The sequence below is a fragment of the Salmo salar genome, chromosome 12 (genome assembly GCF_965601325.2).
Source record: "Salmo salar chromosome 12, fSalSal1, whole genome shotgun sequence".
NCBI classification, from domain to species: Eukaryota; Metazoa; Chordata; class Actinopteri; order Salmoniformes; family Salmonidae; genus Salmo; species Salmo salar.
In genome coordinates this window covers 16111678-16136367 of record NC_138302.1, presented here as the reverse complement: position 1 = coordinate 16136367, position 24690 = coordinate 16111678, and the positions used below count along the sequence as shown (strand labels likewise).

Below are 24690 nucleotides of genomic sequence, written 5' to 3'. Positions count from 1 at the left end.
CTGGCCTAACCAAAATAAAGAACAAAAAACCCCTCTCTATGGCCAGGGCGTTACAAACATATTCTTATAGCCTTCAACATATTCTTATAGCCTACAGTACATATTCTTATAGCCTACAGTACATATTCTTATATGCTACAGTACATATTCTTATAGCCTACAGTACATATTCTTATAGCCTACAGTACATATTCTTATAGCCTACAGTACATATTCTTATATGCTACAGTACATATTCTTATAGCCTACAGTACATATTCTTATATGCTACAGTACATATTCTTATATGCTACAGTACATATTCTTATAGCCTACAGTACATATTCTTATAGCCTTCAACATATTCTTATAGCCTACAGTACATATTCTTATAGCCTACAGTACATATTCTTATAGCTTTCAACATATTCTTATAGTCTACAGTACATATTCTTATAGCCTACAGTACATATTCTTATAGCCTACAGTACATATTCTTATAGCTTTCAACATATTCTTATAGCCTACAGTACATATTCTTATAGCCTTCAACATATTCTTATAGCCTACAGTACATATTCTTATAGCCTACAGTACATATTCTTATAGCCTACAGTACATATTCTTATAGCCTACAGTACATATTCTTATATGCTACAGTACATATTCTTATAGCCTACAGTACATATTCTTATATGCTACAGTACATATTCTTATATGCTACAGTACATATTCTTATAGCCTACAGTACATATTCTTATATGCTACAGTACATATTCTTATAGCCTTCAACATATTCTTATAGCCTACAGTACATATTCTTATAGCCTACAGTACATATTCTTATAGTCTACAGTACATATTCTTATAGCTTTCAACATATTCTTATAGCCTACAGTACATATTCTTATAGCCTACAGTACATATTCTTATAGCCTACAGTACATATTCTTATAGCCTACAGTACATATTCTTATAGCCTACAGTACATATTCTTATAGCTTTCAACATATTCTTATAGCCTACAGTACATATTCTTATAGCCTACAGTACATATTCTTATAGCTTTCAACATATTCTTATAGCCTACAGTACATATTCTTATAGCCTACAGTACATATTCTTATAGCCTTCAACATATTCTTATAGCCTACAGTACATATTCTTATAGCCTACAGTACATATTCTTATAGCCTTCAACATATTCTTATAGCCTTCAACATATTCTTATAGCCTACAGTACATATTCTTATAGCCTTCAACATAGTCTTACCTCTTTATTGATTGATATCCATTGAATTGTGTCCATTTTCTGTTTTAGAAAGATTTGCACAAATATGAAAAGATAGATGGTATCATCATAAAACAATATCCATTTAGATCATAAAAGGGACCTTAAATTGAGGAGCTCTTTACATTCTTCAGTTAAGTTCCTGCACCTGCTGTCCTTTCAAATTCAAATCCAAATGTTTCAGATGGACAGTTAGGCTCCTGCAAGAACCCCCAACAACTAAGGAGGTTCCTCGATGAACCCCACCTCCTATGGGGTTCTTGGAAGAACCTTTTGGGGGCAATTTTCAGTGCCAAGAACCCTAAGGTTCTTCAAAGAACGTTGAGGATCTTAGAAGAACCCTTGTTGAACCCCTAATTTTTAGAGTGTACTCTGTCTCTCTCTATCTCTCTCTATCTCTCTCTTCATCCCTCTCTCAGCCTCTCTGTCTCTCTCTATCTCTCTTCCTCCCTCTCTCAGCCTCTCTTCCTCCCTCTCTCAGCCTCTCTCTATCGCTCTTCCTCCCTCTCTATCTCTCTCTTCCTCCCTTTCTCAGCCTCTCTTCCTCTGTCTCTTTCTTTCACAGCCAACAGATGAGGAAGACTTCCCTCTTATCCAGGTCGCAATCATGAAACTACCTGCCTGTTGCGGCTCCAAGTAGAAGTCGCTCATAGGCACAGATCTAGGATCAGATCACCCTCCCTCAACCCCGACCTTAACCATTAGACTGGGGTGTGCAAAACTGACTTTAGATCAGTGTATCCAGACTATATAACGGGAAATAGATGTATTATCAGGCGTGGGATTCCGGCAGCAGGTATATAAGCGCTTCCTGGATCTCTTTTAGCCTATATGGGCAATGTATCATCATATTTCTCCCAGGAGTGTTTTTACAGCGGAGTGTGTGTGTCGCGCTGTGCAGGTGCGAACAGAACGGAACGCAGAGGCACCTGTTGCTATTCGTCATTGCCACTGTAGCGCGGAGTGGGACAGGATCGCCTTCACACACACACACACACACACACACACACACACACACACACACACACACACACACACACACACACACACGGGGATTTAGGCTACTGTGTGTGTGTGTGAAGCAGCTATTCCTTAATCTCTGATCTTCTGGATAAACCCTCGGGTAGGCTCGAGGTAATCTACGGTAATTTAACTAACGACAGTGTCCTAGTTGAACAACTTTACGGTTATCGTTTTTCCAGCCCCGGGGACTGTAGGGTTAGTGTTAGACTGTATGCTGCTATTTCGGATTGATTGACATCTCTCCTCCTTTTGAGTAGCCAACGTGTTCTTTCTTTTTACTTTGTGGTTTGGATACTTTTGTCCGTGTTCAGCACAGTCACACCAGTGCGCATCATCATGGTGAAAGGGGAGTTTTGGGCCGCGGATGTCTGTGATCGTTCCTTCGGACTGAAACTCCTGTCCTACCTGGGATAGGTAGCTTAACCTAACCTGGTTCCCGGTTTGAGGAACTTTACATTTTCATCGGACTCTAGATTTTTCACACGGACATTCGATAGAATGGAGTGGGAGCTGAGACCACGGCTTTGTTTCCTAACGAAAGGGCCGCGCGGCTACGGCTTTCACCTTCACGGCGAGCGGAATAAAGGCGGACAGTTCATACGGAAAGTGGAACCCGGTTCGTCCGCGGAGCTTTCGGGGCTGCGCGCGGGGGATCGGGTCGTGGAAGTGAACGGGGAAAACGTGGAGGAAGAGACGCACCATCAAGTGAGTGCTTTCTCTCTCAATTCAATTTCAATTCAAGGGTTTTATCAGCATGGGAAACATATGTTTACATTGCCAAAGCAAGTGAAATAGATAAACAAAAGTGAAATAATCAGAAATGAACAGTAATCATTTCACTCACGAAAGTTCCAAAATAATAGATACATTTCAAATGTTACATTATGGGTATGTACAGTGTTGTAATGATGTGCAAATAGTTGAAGTACAAAAGGGAAAATAAATAAACATAAATATGAGCTGTATTTACAATGGTGTTTGTGCTTCACTTGTTGCCCTTTTCTTGTGGAAGAAAGTGCAGGAAGTGCAGCTCAGTTTCCACCTCATTTTGTGGGCAGTGTGCACATAGCCTGTCTTCCCTTGAGAGCCAGGTCTGCCTACAGTGGCCTTTCTCAATAGCAAGGCTATGCTCACTGAATCTGTACATAGTCAAAGCTTTCCTTCGTTTTTGGTCAGTCACAGTTTTTAGGTATTCTCTCTCTTCTGTCTCTCTGTGTGTGTGAGTGTGTGTGTGTGTGAGTGCGACTCGAGTGTGTGTGTGTGTGTGTGTGTGTGTGTGTGTGTGTGTGTGTGTGTGTGTGTGTGTGTGTGTGTGTGTGTGTGTGTGTGTGTGTGTGTGTGTGTGTGTGTGTTACAGTATGCGTGTGAACCACAGACAACAGGTTACCTTCTACCTGTTTGCCCACTTAAGATTTAGATGTGATTAGATCCCATTTAGCCGACGTCAACATCTAGTTTTCCTGAGGTCCGACACATAACGGAAAAGACATCACAGACTACTTCCCGTAGCCTTAGGGGATGGACAGTGAACTGGGTGAAATGAGTCCTTATTGTTATGGGAATCAATGGAAGGTATTGTGGAGCTGGGACTATGTGTGTTAGTCGTGTTAAAAACAAACTCAGGTCTTTGAAACTGGGTTGAGGTTGTCACACCAACAGCTATTTGCCCGAGATGTGGTCGGATCACCTTTTAACCCTTTAACTACCCCTGTCTCCAGCAGGGTTGGGGTCAATTCCAGTTCAATTCCAGCCCATTCAGGAAGTAGGCTGCACTGAAATTCTAATTCTCTTCAATGCTTTTCAATGAGGAAAATTTGGAATTGGAATTTGCTTTACTTTCTTAATTGAAATGGAATTGACAACCCTACTCTCCATGTTAACCCATTACTCTCTCTTTCTCTCTCTCTCCCTTCTTCCTTGTCCTCTGCCACCACCCCTCTGGTGGCTCTGTCATTATTCCTCAACTCATCTAAAATATCTTCTCATTCTCCTTTTCATCTCTCTCTCTCTCCTCCTTACTTTCCTCTCCATTGTTTTTCCTCACTCTCTCTCTAATCCATCTGTCACTCCCTCTCACAATTTGTGCTTTATTGACATGACTGTGAACGGTTCAACAAAAATATGAAAGCAGTTAATAATTTATCCCCCTCGCTCTTTTTCTCCCTATATCTCTCCTCTCTCCCCTCCTCCCTCTCTCTTTTTCTCCCTATATCTCTCCTCTCTCCCCTCCTCCCTCTCTCTTTTTCTCCCTATATCTCTCCTCTCTCCCCTCCTCCCTCTCTCTTTTTCTCCCTATATCTCTCCTCTCTCCCCTCCTCTCTCTCTCCCCTCCTCTCTCTTTTTCTCCCTATATCTCTCCTCTCTCCCCTCCTCTCTCTCTCCCCCTCCTCTCTCTTTTTCTCCCTATATCTCTCCTCTCTCCCCCTCCTCTCTCTCTCCCCTCCTCTCTCTTTTTCTCCCTATATCTATCCTCTCTCCCCTCCTCTCTCTCTCCCCTCCTCTCTCTTTTTCTCCCTATATCTCTCCTCTCTCCCCTCCTCTCTCTCTCCCCTCCTCTCTTTTTCTCCCTATATCTCTCCTCTCCTCTCTCATTTTCCTCCCTATATCTATCCTCTCTCCTCTCCTCCCTCTCTCCCCTCCTCTCTCTCAATTCAATTCAAATCAATTTAAGGGGTTTTATTGTCATGGGGAAACATATGTTAACATTGCCAAAGCAAGTGAAGTAGATAATATGCAAAAGTGAAATAAACAATAAAAATGAACAGTAAACATTTAACATACAGAAGTTTCAAAAGAATAAAGACATTTCAAATGTCATATTATGTATATATACAGTGTTGTAATGATTTACAAGTGGTTAATGTACAAAAGGGAAAATAAATAAACATAAATATGGGTTGTGTTTACAATGGTATTTGTTCTTCACTGGTTGCCCTTTTCTTGTGGCAACAGGTCACACATCTTGCTGCTGTGATGGCACACTGTGGTATTTCACCCAGTAGATATGAGAGTTTATCAGAATCTGGTTTGTTTTCGAATTCTTTGTGTGTCTGTGTAATCTGAGGGAAATATGTGTCTCTAATATGGTCATACACTTGGCAGGAGGTTAGGAATTGCAGCTTAAATTTGGGTCAGTCACAGTGGTCAGGTATTCTGCCACTGTATACTCTCTGTTTACGGCCAAATAGCATTCTAGTTTGCTCTGTTTTTTTTGTTAATTCTTTCCAATGTGTCAAGTAATGATCTTTTTGTTTTGTCATGATTTGGTTGGGTCTAATTGTGTTGCTGTCTCCATCACCCTCTTCCCTCTAGGTAGTGTATCGTATCAGAGCAGTGGAGCATCGTACCAGGTTGCTGGTCATCGACAAAGAGACAGATGATTACCTGCGTGGTCACGGGCTGGCCTGCACAGAGGACCTCGCCGTTGAGATGGGCAATCTCTCTCCCCGGCCCTCCCCCTTCACCTCCCCCTCAGCCTCCCCTGTAGCCCAGGGGGAAGTCCTCTCACCCTCACCCATACACATCCTCACTAAAGCACTCAAACACACCTCTGCCTCACCCAGAAGGATGGATACACGATCGCCGACGTCAAGCCTGATGATTGGCACCAAGAAAAGGGTAGGTGATGTGGTAAGGTAGATGGTATCTATTCAGTGGGGATACTTGGTCACTCTCTAAGCACAAAAACAGTTGTATTTCATTTCTAGTGAACCTAGAAATGGTAGAGCATGGTGCTTGCAAGGCCAGGGCTGTGGGTCCTGTGTGGATCAGGTGGTAGAGCATGGTGCTTGCAAGGCCAGGGCTGTGGGTTTGATTCCCACGGGGGGGGCCAGTATGCAAATTTATAGACACACTACTGTAACCACTTTGGATAAGAGTGTCTTGGAGTTGGAGTGCTGATCAAGGATCAGGTCCCCACCTGTCCATGTAGTCTTATTCATTATAATCTAAAAGGCTAAACTGATCCTAGATCAGGTCCCCACCTGTCCATGTAGTCTTATTCATTATAATCTAAAAGGCTAAACTGATCCTAGATCAGGTCCCCACCTGTCCATGTAGTCTTATTCATTATAATCTAAAAGGCTAAACTGATCCTAGATCAGGTCCCCACCTGTCCTTGTAGTCTTATTCATTATAATCTAAAAGGCTAAACTGATCCTAGATCAGGTCCCCACCTGTCCTTGTAGTCTTATTCATTATAATCTAAAAGGCTAAACTGATCCCAGATCAGGTCCCCACCTGTCCTTGTAGTCTTATTCATTATAATCTAAAAAAGTGAAACTTATCTCCCGAGTGGCGCAGCGGTTTTTAGGTATCACTCATGGGTCTCCGTGACCGGGAGACCCATGAGACGGAGCACAATTGGCCCAGTGTCGTCCGGGTTAGGGGAGGGTTTGGCCGGCCGGGATTTCCTTGTCCCATCGCACTCTAGCAACTCCTTGTGGTGGGCAGTGCACGTGCAAGCTGACTTAGGTCACCAGCTGTACGGTGTTTCCTCTGACACATTGGTGAGGCTGGCTTCCGGGTTAAACGAGCAGTGTGTCAAGAAGCAGTGCAGCTTGGCGGAGTCGTGATTCGGAGGACGCATGGCTCTTGACCTTCACCTATCTCGAGTTCATAGGGCAATTGCAGCGATGGGACAAGACTGTAACTACCAATTGGGGAGAAAGTGGGTAAAAAGACCAAAAAAAACAAGGTGAAACTGATATTAGATCAGCACTCCTACTTTGAGACACTTTATGAATATGGGAATTCACTGTGTACTCTGAGAGGAGGAGAGTGAATTGGTCAGGAGAAACAGATGGTAAACTGGTCTGACCCAGTTGAGATAAATATAGACAGACAGACAGACATGAGAGGAGGGGAGAGGAGAGGAGAGGAGGGAATAGGAGAGGAGGGAAAAGGAGGGAAGAGGACAGTGTTGTTTTACCTGTCATGTAATCAGGATCAGACAGGCACCTGGTGGGCTGTGATTGGTTTAAATCCTACATACTGTGACCAGTGCCTGAATTGGAATCTGTTTAAATCCTATCCATTCTACTAACCAGTGCTTCAATTGGACAGGCGTCTATTTCTGCTAGTGAATGAACGAGCAGCGAGGCTGTTATCTGTGTTGGTACACACACACACACACACACACACACACACACACACACACACACACACACACACACACACACACACACACACACACACACACACACACACTCTCTCTATCTTATTCTACCTCCCACTCTGCGGTCAAACACACCTGTGTTGTTTAGGAGAGATCAGAGTTAGAGGGAATCAGCCGTCAGGCATGGACCAGAGCAGGTCAGATACACACAGTCTGTCCATGGACTAGAGCAGGTCAGATACACACAGTCTGTCCATGGACTAGAGCAGGTCACATACACACAGTCTGTCCATGGACTAGAGCAGGTCACATACACACAGTCTGTCCATGGACTAGAGCAGGTCAGATACACACAGTCTGTCCATGGACCAGAGCAGGTCAGATACACACAGTCTGTCCATGGACTAGAGCAGGTCACATACACACAGTCTGTCCATGGACTAGAGCAGGTCAGATACACACAGTCTGTCCATGGACTAGAGCAGGTCAGATACACACAGTCTGTCCATGGACTAGAGCAGGTCAGATACACACAGTCTGTCCATGGACCAGAGCAGGTCAGATACACACAGTCTGTCCATGGACTAGAGCAGGTCACATACACACAGTCTGTCCATGGACTAGAGCAGGTCAGATACACACAGTCTGTCCATGGACTAGAGCAGGTCAGATACACACAGTCTGTCCATGGACTAGAGCAGGTCAGATACACACAGTCTGTCCATGGACCAGAGCAGGTCAGATACACACAGTCTGTCCATGGACTAGAGCAGGTCAGATACACACAGTCTGTCCATGGACTAGAGCAGGTCAGATACACACAGTCTGTCCATGGACCAGAGCAGGTCAGATACACACAGTCTGTCCATGAACTAGAGCAGGTCAGATACACACAGTCTGTCCATGGACTAGAGCAGGTCAGATACACAGTCTGTCCATGGACTAGAGCAGGTCACATACACACAGTCTGTCGATGGACTAGAGCAGGTCAGATACACAGTCTGTCCATGGACTAGAGCAGGTCAGATACACAGTCTGTCCATGGACTAGAGCAGGTCAGATACACAGTCTGTCCATGGACTAGAGCAGGTCAGATACACAGTCTGTCCATGGACTAGAGCAGGTCACATACACAGTCTGTCCATGGACTAGAGCAGGTCAGATACACACAGTCTGTCCATGGACTAGAGCAGGTCAGATACACACAGTCTGTCCATGGACTAGAGCAGGTCACATACACACAGTCTGTCCATGGACTAGAGCAGGTCAGATACACACAGTCTGTCCATGGACTAGAGCAGGTCAGAAACACACAGTCTGTCCATGGACTAGAGCAGGTCAGAAACACACAGTCTGTCCATGGACTAGAGCAGGTCAGATACACACAGTCTGTCCATGGACTAGAGCAGGTCAGATACACACAGTCTGTCCATGGACTAGAGCAGGTCAGATACACACAGTCTGTCCATGGACTAGAGCAGGTCAGAAACACACAGTCTGTCCATGGACTAGAGCAGGTCAGATACACAGTCTGTCCATGGTACCTGTTCTCACAGCACCCATCACTCACCACCCCTTTTTGACATGTCAGCAAAAAATACTCTCAATACTTTTGTGTCTCTCTGCTAACTTCAAGCCTCTCTGTTCCCAAGGTGACAATATAACCCAATCACAATCTGCTACATTTAAAACTGGTTTGTGTCCATGTACAGAGATATTTGAAAGGATACAGGGGTTTTTTTCTCCAAAGATCTCAGGTGTCATAATGTCCTTTAGAACCTCAGTGCTTTGTTGTTCCTTTGATCACCTGGTCAGGCTCCGGTCCAAACCCTTGTCCTTTAGGACCCCAAATCCCCAATACTAAAGATCCCTGTTATAGGGATGAGAAGTTTGGCTCTTTTTACTAACTAAGATCTTTTAATCAAAATAACTAATATTTCATTCATTTGAGGCAGTAATGCTCAGAGTTTGCAGGCCCCGTTACCGGCGAATAGAAAACACGAAAGAGTCATGATTCTACAATCCTCTAGTTCACCATAGGGGGCTTATTGGAGCGGTCGTTTGTGGCTGAGATTTGTAAACGTGTGCTTTAAACAATGTACTTTTGTTGATTGCTGGGCATACAAGTACGATTATTTATTGATACATTTGAAACCGGACTAGATTGTGAACGACTCTTGGCGGAATGCATTGTTTGACTGCCGGGTGATTGGTAGCCTGACGACTCTTCCGCTGCTCTGTCTTTCGCTACATACTTTCTCATTGCGGAGAAGTAACGTCCATAGGCGTGGCATAGCGTTTGGACCGGAGCAAGTAGTCTGGGTAGCCGGACAAAGTGGTAAAGTCGTTCGCGAACTGCAGCCTCCCCAGAAAGATTAGTTATTGAGTTTGTTGAGCAGAGGCTGTGTATGTTTTGGTTCTACAAAACGGTGTCCATCAAAACATTCAATAATCAATTAATTGCATTAATTCTTGCACCTTTTCAGTTCTAAACACGTAGGTTTCTTCTCATGATCTATTTTCCTGCGCGTAAATATGACAGACAGTTGGTTGGAGCACGTCTCTGGAGCACTGAGATATAAACTCCAGCCGCTGAGCCAAAGGAGCCTGTGTTAGAGCCGCTGCCTGGTCAGTGTCTGCATTGGCCGTGCAGCACTTACGGTGATACACTCTGCAAAAGTCAGGGTACTCATACTTCTTCAGCTGTTGAGCAGAGCTGTTGTCAAGGAAGTGAGTTTGCGTTTATACAGGAGCTCCCACCCCGACCTAAGTTCAACCAATCATGTCAATGCAAAGCTCCACATTGTTACAACATCGACGCGGGATGGAGCTCAATTTGGCCTCTGGAGGCTCCGCTTTTGTGTTACACCCTCCATACAGAGCCTCCAGATCAAGCAGAAACGGGCTTTTCATGCACCTGTAGGACTCATTGCAGCCAGCACAAGCAGGTCAAACGACCGACTAAAATGAACAAGTCACTCAGAAAAACGAATCATGACTCTCGAGTCAGTAAAAAGAGTCGTTCAAATAGAAGGAATCATTCACGAACTACACGTCACTAATCCTTATATAGTGCACTACTTTTAACCTATGGACCCTGGTCAAAAGTATTGCACTAAATAGGGAATATGGTGGTGGGTTAGGGTTAGCGTTCTACAGTATTCAAACTGTGGTGGGTGGCCCAGCGTTCTACAGTATTCAAACTGTGGTGGGTGGCCCAGCATTCTACAGGTATTCAAACTGTGGTGGGTGGCCCAGCATTCTACAGGTATTCAAACTGTGGTGGGTGGCCCAACATTCTACAGGTATTCAAACTGTGGTGGGTGGCCCAGCATTCTACAAGTATTCAAACTGTTGTGGGTGGCCCAACATTCTACAGGTATTCAAACTGTGGTGGGTGGCCCAGCATTCTACAGGTATTCAAACTGTGGTGGGTGGCCCAACATTCTACAGGTATTCAAACTGGTGGGTGGCCCAACATTCTACAGGCATTCAAACTGTGGTGGGTGGCCCAACATTCTACAGTATTCAAACTGTGGTGGGTGGCCCAGCATTCTACAGGCATTCAAACTGTGGTGGGTGGCCCAGCATTCTACAGGTATTCAAACTGTGGTGGGTGGCCCAGCATTCTACAGGTATTCAAACTGTTGTGGGTGGCCCAACATTCTACAGGCATTCAAACTGTGGTGGGTGGCCCAACATTCTACAGGTATTCAAACTGTGGTGGGTGGCCCAGCATTCTACAGGTATTCAAACTGTGGTGGGTGGCCCAGCGTTCTACAGGTATTCAAACTGTGGTGGGTGGCCCAGCATTCTACAGGTATTCAAACTGTGGTGGGTGGCCCAGCGTTCTACAGGTATTCAAACTGTGGTGGGTGGCCCAGCATTCTACAGGTATTCAAACTGTGGTGGGTGGCCCAGCATTCTACAGGTATTCAAACTGTGGTGGGTGGCCCAGCATTCTACAGGCATTCAAACTGTGGTGGGTGGCCCAGCATTCTACAGGTATTCAAACTGTGGTGGGTGGCCCAGCGTTCTACAGTATTCAAACTGTGGTGGGTGGCCCAGCGTTCTACAGGTATTCAAACTGTGGTGGGTGGCCCAGCGTTCTACAGGTATTCAAACTGTGGTGGGTGGCCCAGCGTTCTACAGGTATTCAAACTGCGGTGGGTGGCCCAGCGTTCTACAGTTATTCAAACTGTGGTGGGTGGCCCAGCGTTCTACAGGTATTCAAACTGTGGTGGGTGGCCCAGCATTCTACAGGTATTCAAACTGTGGTGGGTGGCCCAGCATTCTACAGGTATTCAAACTGTGGTGGGTGGCCCAGCATTCTACAGGCATTCAAACTGTGGTGGGTGGCCCAGCATTCTACAGGTATTCAAACTGTGGTGGGTGGCCCAGCGTTCTACAGTATTCAAACTGTGGTGGGTGGCCCAGCATTCTACAGGTATTCAAACTGTGGTGGGTGGCCCAGCATTCTACAGGTATTCAAACTGTGGTGGGTGGCCCAGCATTCTACAGGCATTCAAACTGTGGTGGGTGGCCCAGCATTCTACAGGTATTCAAACTGTGGTGGGTGGCCCAGCGTTCTACAGTATTCAAACTGTGGTGGGTGGCCCAGCATTCTACAGGTATTCAAACTGTGGTGGGTGGCCCAACATTCTACAGGCATTTAAACTGAGCAGATATTTCTCCCCCCTTTCTCCTTTTCTTGCTCATTCTCTGTCGACACACACACACACACACACACACACACACACACACACACACACACACACACACACACACACACACACACACATCCTCTCTCCTTTTGTCTACTGTTTGCATGTTCTTCACCCTGTAGGCCTACCTGTGGAGGTGTGAAGGGTGTTAAGTCACTACTGGTGAACTGATGCAGCCCTATCAGATGACATACATACTGTACTGTAGCTTCTACAATACACTCTGAGATGAAATGAAGCAGGAGGAAGGGCGTTGTTTAACAGACTGGTAACACAGACAGACACACACAAGTGTTGCTATATCCATGTTCCCCTGTCTGTGGCCTAGTTCACATCTACAGTGCATTCGGAAAGTATTAAAAAAAAGAAAAAGTATTGACTTTTTCAAGGTGTTTGTTTCGTTACAGCCTTATTCTAAAATTGATTCAATTCATGTTTTACCTCATCAAGGTGAAATAAATAAATAAAATAAATAATAAATAAATAATCTATCTACACACAATACCCGATAATGACAAAGCGAAAACAGAAATACCTTATTTACATAAGTATTCAGACCCTTTGCTATGAGACTCGAAATTGACAGAGCTCCAGAGTTCCTCTGTGGAGATGGGAGAACCTTCCAGAAGGACAACGCACTCCACCAATCAGGCCTTTATGGTAGAGTGGCCAGACGGAAGCCACTCCTCAGTAAAAGGCACATGACAGCCCACTTGGAATTTGCCAAAAGGCACCTAAAGACTCTCAGACCATGAGAAACAAGATTCTCTGGTCTGATGAAACCAAGATTGAACTCTTTGGCCTGAATGCCAAGCATCACGTCTGGAGGAAACCTGGCACCATCCCTACGGTGAAGCATGGTAGTGGCAGCATCATGCTGTGGGGATGTTTTTCAGCGGCAGGGACTGGGAGACTAGTCAGGATCGAGAGAAAGATGAACATAGCAAAGTACAGAGAGATCCTTGATGAAAACCTGCTCCAGAGCGCTCAGGACCTCAGACTGGGGCGAAGGTTCACCTTCCAACAGGACAACAACCCTAAGCACACAGCCAAGACAACGCAGGAGTGGCTTCAGGACAAGTCTCTGAATGTCCTTGTGTGGCCCAGCCAGAGCCCGGACTTGAACCCGATCTAACATCTCTGGAGAGACCTGAAAATATCTGTGCAGCGACGCTCCCCATCCAACCTGACAGAGCCACTCCTCATCCAACCTGACAGAGCCACTCCTCATCCAACCTGACAGAGCCACTCCTCATCCAACCTGACAGAGCCACTCCTCATCCAACCTGACAGAGCCACTCCTCATCCAACCTGACAGAGCTTGAGAGGATCTGCAGGGAAGAATGGGAGAAACTCCCCAAATACAGGTGTGCCAAGCTTGTAGCATCATACCCAAGAAGACTCAAGGCTGTAATCGCTGCCAAAGGTGCGTCAACAAAGTACTGAGTAAAGGCTCTGAATACTTATGTAAATGTGATATTTCAGGGTTTTTTTTAAATACATTTGCAAAAATGTATAAGAACCTGTTTTTGCTTTGTCATAATGGAGTATTGTGTGTAGATTGATGAGGGGAATTTTAGAATAAGGCTGTAACGTAACAAAAGGTTTAAGTCAAGGGATCCGAATACTTTCCGAATGCACTGTATATGGCATGTTGGCGACGAGTGCATTCAACTACCGTTAATGAGGTCATATTCACCATAAACGCTGCAGATTTCAGCTCAAATCAGAAAGTACTTTTAAATGGCAAGTGCTATGTGCCTCTGATTGAAACCCGTATGAAGTTGGCTTAGTTAGAGTGATTACAGAGACAGAATGGTTTAGTTAGAGGGATTACAGAGACAGAATGGTTTAGTTAGAGGGATTACAGAGACAGTATGGTTTAGTTAGAGGGATTACAGAGACAGAATGGCTTAGTTAGAGGGATTACAGAGACAGAATGGCTTAGTTAGAGGGATTACAGAGACAGAATGGCTTAGTTAGAGGGATTACAGAGACAGAATGGTTTAGTTAGAGGGATTACAGAGACAGTATGGTTTAGTTAGAGGGATTACAGAGACAGTATGGTTTAGTTAGAGGGATTACAGAGACAGAATGGCTTAGTTAGAGGGATTACAGAGACAGAATGGTTTAGTTAGAGGGATTACAGAGACAGTATGGTTTAGTTAGAGGGATTACAGAGACAGTATGGTTTAGAGGGATTACAGAGACAGAATGGCTTAGTTAGAGGGATTACAGAGACAGAATGGCTTAGTTAGAGGGATTACAGAGACAGAATGGCTTAGTTAGAGGGATTACAGAGACAGAATGGCTTAGTTAGAGGGATTACAGAGACATTATGGCTTAGTTAGAGGGATTACAGAGACAGTGTATTTGTTGAAATTAATCACCATGTGATGGTCAACACCTCTATGCCTAATGCTTTTCATTTGTCTGCAGACACACACACACACACACACACACACACGTTGTCCCATAAAACTCCATTGTGTGATGTTACGTATGTTATGTCTATCACAGATGACTGATATACTCTAGTCAAAGTGCATTGTTCTGTGGCACAAACACACACCCACACACCCACACACAGCGTGCATTGTTCCGTAGCATATTGTGTTATCCTGGCAGACGCCCTTATTGCATTACATAACCAGACTGTTATCTTCATAGGAACACTCTGCTCCAGTACTGGCTGATCAATCTGACTGTCTGGTTACCGGTTGATCAATCTGACTGTCTGGTTACCGGTTGATCAATCTGGCTGTCTGGTTACCGGCTGATCAATCTGGCTGTCTGGTTACCGGTTGATCAATCTGACTGTCTGGTTACCGGCTGATCAATCTGACTGTCTGGTTACCGGCTGATCAATCTGGCTGTCTGGTTTCCGGCTGATCAATCTGGCTGTCTGGTTACCGGCTGATCAATCTGACTTTCTGGTTACTGGTATCTATTACGGGCTGATCTTTCACCTCCAACTCCAACAGCCATTATCTAGACTTCTAATTCCGTTGCTGCAGGAAACTAATTTAACCCTGACCCTCATCTCACATCTAATCCTGACTCAGCCTCCTCTTCAGCCTCCTCTTCAGCCTCCTCTTCAGCCTCCTCTTCAGCCTTCTCTTCAGCCTCCTCTTCAGCCTCCTCTTCAGCCTCCTCTTCAGCCTCCTCTTCAGACTCCTCTTCAGCCTCCTCTTCAGCCTCCTCTTCAGCCTTCTCTTCAGCCTCCTCTTCAGCCTTCTCTTCAGCCTCCTCTTCAGCCTCCTCTTCAGCCTCCTCTTCAGCCTCCTCTTCAGCCTCCTCTTCAGCCTCCTCTTCAGCCTCCTCTTCAGCCTTCTCTTCAGCCTCCTCTTCAGCCTCCTCTTCAGCCTCCTCTTCAGCCTCCTCTTCAGCCTCCTCTTCAGACTCCTCTTCAGCCTCCTCTTCAGCCTCCTCTTCAGCCTTCTCTTCAGCCTCCTCTTCAGCCTTCTCTTCAGCCTCCTCTTCAGCCTCCTCTTCAGCCTTCTCTTCAGCCTCCTCTTCAGCCTTCTCTTCAGCCTCCTCTTTAGCCTCCTCTTCAGCCTCCTCTTCAGCCTTCTCTTCAGCCTTCTCTTCAGCCTCCTCTTCAGCCTCCTCTTCAGCCTCCTCTTCCTTGCCATGGAAAACTGTGACTTCAGAGATATTCCCCAGTTGACCCCCAAATAAATACCCTCCAGGGAGATAGACAGGCTTTGAGCTTTTGAGGTCAGTTTGATGTTATAACCAGATAGATGTTTTGGGATGGTGTGTGTTGGTTGATTAGGACAGAGACAGATATAGAGTGTGTATATGGTTCTGTATTTAGCTGGTGTAGGGAGGACATAAAGAGGCCAACCAAGACATCAGAAGTCTCTCTCTCTCTCCCCCCCCATGTCCTTAAGCATTAACACTCCAACTTACCTTAAACACCCTGTCAGCCATGGCAACCAGTCATTAAGGTGTTCTGGTTTGTTTGCATTGGCACAAACTGTGACAGACAGCGACACACACATCCACATTGTGTATGTGTGTAGGTGTGTGTGTGTGTTTCCAGGTATTCTGGTGGAGTCACACAGAGAGTACTGGGTCACGCTTATAGAAGACTGATCACATTACCATGACATTATCCCTGTTTCAACTCTGTCCCAAAAGGCACCCTATAGGCCCTGGTCTAAAGTAGTGCACTATATAGGGAATAGGTTGCCATTTGGGACACAAAGACCACTGGCAGATCCATCCATCCCTTTCCCTGGGCCTGAGGGAGGGTCGGTCGGTCGGTCGGTCGGGTCTCAGTGAAATAGATCTGAACAGATGAACTAATAACTTAGATATACATCTATATAGCTACTGATTTAACTTTTGACAACTTCACTCACTGTCTGTCTGTTATGGTCTTCACTCACTGTCTGTTTGTTATGGTCTTCACTCACTGTCTGTTTGTTATGGTCTTCTCTCACTGTCTGTCTTATGGTCTTCACTCACTGTCTGTTTGTTATGGTCTTCACTCACTGTCTGTCTGTTATGGTCTTCTCTCACTGTCTGTCTTATGGTCTTCACTCACTGTCTGTTTGTTATGGTCTTCACCCACTGTCTGTCTGTTATGGTCTTCACTCACTGTCTGTCTTATGGTCTTCACTCACTGTCTGTTTGTTATGGTCTTCACTCACTGTCTGTTTGTTCTGGTCTTCACTCACTGTCTGTCTTATGGTCTTCACTCACTGTCTGTTTGTTCTGGTCTTCACTCACTGTCTGTTTGTTCTGGTCTTCACTCACTGTCTGTTTGTTATGGTCTTCACTCACTGTCTGTTTGTTATGGTCTTCTCTCACTGTCTGTCTTATGGTCTTCACTCACTGTCTGTTTGTTATGGTCTTCACTCACTGTCTGTCTGTTATGGTCTTCTCTCACTGTCTGTTTGTTCTGGTCTTCACTCACTGTCTGTTTGTTCTGGTCTTCACTCACTGTCTGTTTGTTCTGGTCTTCACTCACTGTCTGTTTGTTCTGGTCTTCACTCACTGTCTGTTTGTTCTGGTCTTTACTCACTGTCTGTTTGTTATGGTCTTCACTCACTGTCTGTCTGTTATGGTCTTCACTCACTGTCTGTCTTATGGTCTTCACTCACTGTCTGTCTTATGGTCTTCACTCACTGTCTGTTTGTTATGGTCTTCACTCACTGTCTGTTTGTTCTGGTCTTCACTCACTGTCTGTCTTATGGTCTTCACTCACTGTCTGTTTGTTCTGGTCTTCACTCACTGTCTGTTTGTTCTGGTCTTCACTCACTGTCTGTTTGTTATGGTCTTCACTCACTGTCTGTTTGTTATGGTCTTCTCTCACTGTCTGTCTTATGGTCTTCACTCACTGTCTGTTTGTTATGGTCTTCACTCACTGTCTGTCTGTTATGGTCTTCTCTCACTGTCTGTCTTATGGTCTTCACTCACTGTCTGTTTGTTATGGTCTTCACCCACTGTCTGTCTGTTATGGTCTTCACTCACTGTCTGTCTTATGGTCTTCACTCACTGTCTGTTTGTTATGGTCTTCACTCACTGTCTGTTTGTTCTGGTCTTCACTCACTGTCTGTTTGTTCTGGTCTTTACTCACTGTCTGTTTGTTATGGTCTTCACTCACTGTCTGTTTGTTCTGGTCTTCACTCACTGTCTGTTTGTTCTGGTCTTCACTCACTGTCTGTTTGTTCTGGTCTTCACTCACTGTCTGTTTGTTCTGGTCTTCACTCACTGTCTGTCTTATGGTCTTCACTCACTGTCTGTTTGTTATGGTCTTCACTCACTGTCTGTTTGTTATGGTCTTCACTCACTGTCTGTTTGTTCTGGTCTTCACTCACTGTCTGTCTGTTATGGTCTTCACTCACTGTCTGTCTGTTATGGTCTTCACTCACTGTCTGTCTTATGGTCTTCACTCACTGTCTGTCTTATGGTCTTCACTCACTGTCTGTTTGTTATGGTCTTCACTCACTGTCTGTTTGTTCTGGTCTTCACTCACTGTCTGTTTGTTCTGGTCTTCACTCACTGTCTGTTTGTTATGGTCTTCACTCACTGTCTGTCTGTTATGGTCTTCACTCACTGTCTGTCTGTTATGGTCTTCACTCACTGTCTGTTTGTTATGGTCTTCACTCACTGTCTGTTTGTTATGGTCTTCACTCACTGTCTGTCTTATGGTCTTCACTCACTGTCTGTTTGTTCTGGTCTTCACTCACTGTCTGTTTGTTCTGGTCTTCACTCACTGTCTGTTTGTTATGGTCTTCACTCACTGTCTGTTTGTTATGGTCTTCACTCACTGTCTGTTTGTTATGGTCTTCACTCACTGTCTGTTTGTTCTGGTCTTCACTCACTGTCTGTCTGTTATGGTCTTCACTCACTGTCTGTCTGTTATGGTCTTCACTCACTGTCTGTCTTATGGTCTTCACTCACTGTCTGTTTGTTATGGTCTTCACTCACTGTCTGTTTGTTCTGGTCTTCACTCACTGTCTGTTTGTTCTGGTCTTCACTCACTGTCTGTTTGTTCTGGTCTTCACTCACTGTCTGTCTGTTATGGTCTTCACTCACTGTCTGTCTGTTATGGTCTTCACTCACTGTCTGTTTGTTATGGTCTTCACTCACTGTCTGTTTGTTATGGTCTTCACTCACTGTCTGTTTGTTCTGGTCTTCACTCACTGTCTGTTTGTTCTGGTCTTCACTCACTGTCTGTTTGTTATGGTCTTCACTCACTGTCTGTCTGTTATGGTCTTCACTCACTGTCTGTCTGTTATGGTCTTCACTCACTGTCTGTTTGTTCTGGTCTTCGCTCACTGTCTGTCTGTTATGGTCTTCACTCACTGTCTGTTTGTTATGGTCTTCACTCACTGTCTGTCTGTTATGGTCTTCACTCACTGTCTGTCTGTTATGGTCTTCACTCACTGTCTGTTTGTTATGGTCTTCTCTCACTGTCTGTCTTATGGTCTTCACTCACGTCTGTCTGTTATGGTCTTCACTCACTGTCTGTCTGTTATGGTCTTCACTCGCTGTCTGTCTGTTATGGTCTTCTCTCACTGTCTGTCTTATGGTCTTCACTCACTGTCTGTCTGTTATGGTCTTCACTCACTGTCTGTCTGTTATGGTCTTCACTCACTGTCTGTCTGTTATGGTCTTCACTCACTGTCTATTTGTTATGGTCTTCAATCTCAAAGCTGTCATCAGAATACTCTTGAGTTACGTTCCACCTCTACTGATCCAAATTAGAACTTAGATTTTAAATTACAATGTCAAACTTTTTCTTTCATTGTGTTTCCTCTCTCTCTTTCTGTCTCTGTCTCTCTCTCTGTAGTTGCCATCGGAGACAGCGTCGTTAGATACAGAGTTTCCCATGGCGACGGTGGAGCTCCTCCCCCGGCTGTGTCACATGGTGAAGGGGGAGCTGGGATACGGGTTCAACCTGCACAGTGACAGAACACGGCGAGGACAGTTCATACGCAGCGTGGACCCCGGGTCCCCCGCCCAACATGCAGACCTCAGACCCCGGGACAGGCTGGTGGAGGTAGGGCCAGATCGAGAGAGAGAGAGACAGTCTGTGTGTGTGTGTGTGTGTGTGTGTGTGTGTGTGTGTGTGTGTGTGTGTGTGTGTGTGTGTTACCTCAGACACACACACACACACAGATGAGATTAGCTTAGATAAGAGCTGATTACATGGACTTTGGCAGGTTAGGTTACCCTGTAGGGTTAGTGTGAGAGGGAGAGATGGAGGGAGGGATGGAGGGAGGCAGGGATGGAGGGAGGCAGGGAGAGTGGGAGTGCATTTGTGTGTGTGTGATTCAGGACACAGTAGGAATGTGTAGGATGAGAGAGAGCGAGAGAGATATGCAAAATTAAAGTTGCCACGGAGCTTAACGAATCAGATTACAGATCACTGCCTTCTCTCTCTGCTTCCATCCCAGTCACAGGGGCTGGAGTCATGTGCCACCTGCTGGACAGGTTGTGTAACTGCAGCTCTGTGTCATTTGCTAAAAAACAACATGGTAGTAATCATATACATACATTTTTTGTCACAATTGACACACACACAAAAAAATGTATACATTTTGCAATAAAGCAAGTATTTTCAAATCCAGTTTAAAATCAGTCCTAGATGTATAAATCAGAGATTAGGGATACCTGACAGAGATTCATGCAGGTCAGTTAAGAACAAATAGTTATTTCCAAAGTCTGCCTGTAAAACTACTCCTCCTCAGGTGAATGGAGGCAAATGGTTGAATCAGCTCTATAAACTCTATAAGGATATTAAATATGGCTAATAACATTCACCCATTCACGCATCCTCCTCTCCTCCCCAGGTGAATGGAGTGAACATCGAGGCGTTGAGACACTCAGAGGTGGTGTCGTTTATACGTGGCGGGGGGGACGAGACATGCCTCCTGGTGGTCGACGCGGAAACAGACGAGCTGTTCAAGAGGCTCGGGGTCACGCCCACCAGCACACATGTCAAAGGTCAAAGGATGACTGTCTTTCTTTTCTCTCTCTCTCTTTTTAAGGACAGAAATCCATATTTGCATCTAAACCATTAATGACCACAAACATATTTCAGTTTGAAGGATTCATCTCTTCATCTCGAAGGATTTTGTCAAGTTGCTCATGTGGTTTGTTCCTGCGTTCCAGAGGTCTATGTGGACGAGCCAATGACAGACAGCGCCCCACCCACCCCCTCTTCAACCACTGACCTACCTCCAATGGATCCACCAATCATCAACGTCACCCTGATGGGCTCGCCAATCACAAACGGCTCGCCCAATTCACAGACCAATGGGAGCTCAGCATTCCAGTACTCACGTGGCTCGACTACCCAATCAGAATTCAGCAGCTCAGATATGAGCATTCAGGTGTGTGTGTGTGTGTGTGTGTGTGTGTGTGGTGTGTGTGTGTGTGTGTGTGTGTGTGTGTGTGTGTGTGTGTGTGTGTGTGTGTGTATCCTGTAGCTAGTTTATGGTTTGTTGTATGTAATATGTAACATGTATGTAATATGTGCAGAACTGGGTTCAAATATCTCAGTTACTTTCACATACATTCAAAGTAAGTATTCAGATATATTCTATTTGAAAAGACAAGTAGTTGAATATTTTTTATGTATTTTGAAAATACTCAAATACACTCCCATACATTTAACTCAGGTATTTGAAAATAGTATTTGATAGAAGTATTTGAAAATACTCTCAAATACAATTTGGTAGACTATTTGGTTTTTACAAATAACCATTAGAATACTCAAATAAAATTACTTGTTTTGGGCTGTGTATTTTAAAAATACTAAATACTCAAATAATACGTGTGTCTGAATACCTGTGTGTGTGCGTGCCTGCGTACGTGTATCTCTCTAGGTCCCTGAGGATTATGAGCGCCGTGTTTCGGACCCGTTCCTGGACAGTGGACTGCATCTGAGCCCCACGGCAGCCGAGGCCAAAGAGAGGGCCCAACACGGCAAGAAGAGAGCGCCCCCTATGGACTGGAGCAAGAAACAGGAGATCTTCAGCAACTTCTGAGAACCACACTGAACCACACAGAACCTTCACAACAATGTTCTTAAGTACTTCAAGGTTGGTAAAGGTCTGTCACAAGGACACACCATAACCAGTGTTGGCCGTGCGCAGTAGATCATCAGCCCGGAAACGATTTCATCATGGGAAATGAATAGAAAATGTCGGCCAATGTTCTGTGGTCAGAGGCGATAGGACAACCGCCCGCTGCGCACGGCTGACATTCGTTATGGTGTGTCATGTGACAGAGCTTCACCAGCCAATCAAGATAAAAGGCTGCGGTGGCTCCTAAACAATTCTGAGAAAAACACAGAAAGCCTCTGTCCCCAGCAGGATTTGAACCCTGGTCTCCCACAGGACAAACCAACATCTTAACTATTAGACAAAGAGGAAATTCCCTATGGTCTGAGGGCCAACACTTATTGTGAAGTCACAAGCGGGGCTACCGCATCACGTGACCATGAGCAACCATGACCGTCTCATGTCTGCTACACCTCCACATGCCCCTACTATGGATTATCACAGTACCTTAGGATGAGGATAAGTCATGTTGATTCATTTAGCCAGGATAATTGACTCAGTTACACTCGGCACTTGTTTCCATGGCTCCTAAATATTTCTCGGAGCAGTGACTTTCCTGAAAGTTTTTTTTCCTCCTACAGCAACTTGTAAGAAACGTTCACTGGCCCAACCACCACAAACCCCACCTCTTTACCCTCCACAGAAAACAGGCTTGAATGTTTCCCAAAAGACTGAGATATGGGCCCGTATCCACAAAGTTTCTCAAAGTAGGAGTTCTGATGTAGGATCAGTTTGACTTTTTTATGTCATAATGAATACAATGAAATGTATAGGGAAGGATCTGATCCTAGTTTCATTAGATCTCACTGACTGAGGTAAGAACGTCAGGACACCACAACATCCGGGCCGGCCTACAGACGTGACCCCTGTGGCCGAGTCTTCCTCTCACAGATTGGACTTCACGAGTCTTCCTCTCACAGATCCAAGACACAATAAATCTACGGTCTCACGAGACTGCGATGCCGACCACTATTGTCCAGAGTTCCAGACGGAACTCTTTTCAGATCATACTAAACCCTTTTTTGGTTCCACATAGAACCTCTTGTTCCAAATAGAACTCTCCAAATAGAACTCTTCAAAGGCTGCTATTTGGAACCTAAAGGGGTTTCGTCTAACCTGACCTGGTTCTATCTGGGAGCTTTTCCAGAGGGTTCCAGTGGGTTCTACAAGGACAAATTGTTCTACATAGCACTTTTGAGAGTATGGAAGCGAGCTTCTCAGATGTATAGATTAGGTACATAGGAACCACATCACGTCATATACACAGACGTCTGAATGATGGACAGAATGAGGGGAGGAATCAGTCATCTGACCGTGACATAAAGAGAGTCTGACGCTGAGAAACACAGACAAACACTCAGAGGAGTGCGATGGGCGTCACGCGTGTAGAGAGGCTGGCAGGGAGGTTACAAATACAACTCTGTTACATAGAGATAGAGAGAGAGAGACAAAGAGTCCAGAATCTCAAGAGGAGGAACATAGGGAATTGGGTTGCATTGCATTGGGTTGATTGAACTCTACTGCATAAATGTTGCCTAAAATGCAGAGAGAGACTTGTGTCAATGTGTAGGCCAACAAATGCCTGAATGGTTGGCCATTATGATAAAAACACTATTTATGTGATTATGACAGAGTTATATTATTCTATGATATTTTTAGCAATTTGTTTACAAACTGTGTTCTAGTATTTAAATATTTGGTTTTTATTCTGTTACAATATTTGGTTAGAAAGTAAGACACACTCAGTTATCTTTGTCTGTCTCTGCTGTCCAGAACAGAACTCTGAGTTGAAGGAAGAAATGTGAGGAGCCAGGTTAAGCTCTAGATTTGTTTATATTTGTTTAATCCTATTATTGTTTGTGGTGGTATCCCACTTTCATTGTCCTCAAACATTCATCTCTTTTTAGAGGAATAAATAACTGGATCCATTTTAGTTTGATTGACTAGTTGGATATGAAGCTAAGCTAGTTTCAGTGCAGACCGATGTCCCAGGATTCAATCTGATCAGCGCTAGATCTGCGTTGTAGCACGCTTGACATTTAAAGGTAATTAACAATTGAGCCGACATATGCAGAATTTGCCGTGAATGCGGTCTCCTGCGATCACGGGAACATTGCCTTTAAAAGGTGAATAGCTGACAAAGAGTGATCGGATTGAATCCCGGCCTTACTTTTAATTTGATCATCTCTCCAGTTTTAAATATGAATCTAATGTAACTAAGTTACTTTTAATTTGATCATCTCTCTAGTTGTAAATTTGTATCTACTGTAACTAAGTTACTTTTAATTTGATCATCTCTCCAGTTGTAAATATGAATCTACTGTAACTAAGGCTGTTATATGAACACAAAGCGGACTGGACATTAATATGAAATAAAATGACAAAATAAATGTATAACACTGTCGTTATGTGTTGTTTTAATGTATTGTTGTAGATGAGCAATGGTATGGTTTCTCTTTTGTTGCGCCATCTCTTCGCAATCAATATGATCAAGAATAATTCTTAAATGTGTTTTGAGGGGACATTTTCTCACATATTTTATAGTGATATATGATAGATAGATCCCACTTGTCAAAGGCAGTGATGCCAAACACTAGACATGTGAAAAGTGAAAGCAGGAACAAGTGTATGGTCTCACTAGCTCAGAGATGTGCAGTTACATGCTGTGGTCACCAGATGGAGACAACTCCCCAGCCAATGAATTACAGGAGCACCCTTTATTATTATGTTAAGCACATTGAACCACATGTGTTGTAAATAATGTGCTGTATAAATAACGTTTGATTCATTGATTAAACAGAGACATGCTAAACAGGGGTCTTCTCAGGAGGATGTAACCGACAGAACATTCAGATAGAAATGTATCATGCAGAACAGAAATGATTGTCTGTCCGATAGAACAGAGAATGGTGTGAACTCTATTCATTCTATTTCTATCTGCAACGTTCAAAGTGTTTCACGTCCCTGAAT

At 44.5% G+C, this 24690-nt stretch overlaps 1 protein-coding gene across 1 annotated transcript; it reads left to right on the top strand.

Moving 5' to 3' along the window:
* The first annotated feature begins 2452 nt into the window (after positions 1 to 2452).
* On the top strand, positions 2453 to 24075 carry LOC106564297 (Na(+)/H(+) exchange regulatory cofactor NHE-RF2). The gene is made up of 8 exons (XM_082958426.1): positions 2453 to 2998; positions 5606 to 5928; positions 15199 to 15798; positions 16182 to 16206; positions 19443 to 19652; positions 20446 to 20599; positions 20768 to 20988; positions 21484 to 24075. Exons 1-8 carry the CDS (start codon positions 2792 to 2794, stop codon positions 21643 to 21645), a joined length of 1902 nt encoding a protein of 633 aa, XP_082814552.1. The 5' UTR covers positions 2453 to 2791; the 3' UTR covers positions 21646 to 24075.
* The last annotated feature ends 615 nt before the right edge of the window (positions 24076 to 24690 follow it).

Coding starts and splice junctions, on each gene's coding strand:
- LOC106564297 (XM_082958426.1), top strand. CDS start 2,792: ATGGAGTGGGAGCTGAGACCACGGCTTTGTTTCCTAACGAAAGGGCCG. Junction 19,653..20,445: donor CCCGGGACAGGCTGGTGGAG/GTAGGGCCAGAT, acceptor TCTCCTCCCCAG/GTGAATGGAGTGAACATCGA. Junction 20,600..20,767: donor CACCAGCACACATGTCAAAG/GTCAAAGGATGA, acceptor CCTGCGTTCCAG/AGGTCTATGTGGACGAGCCA.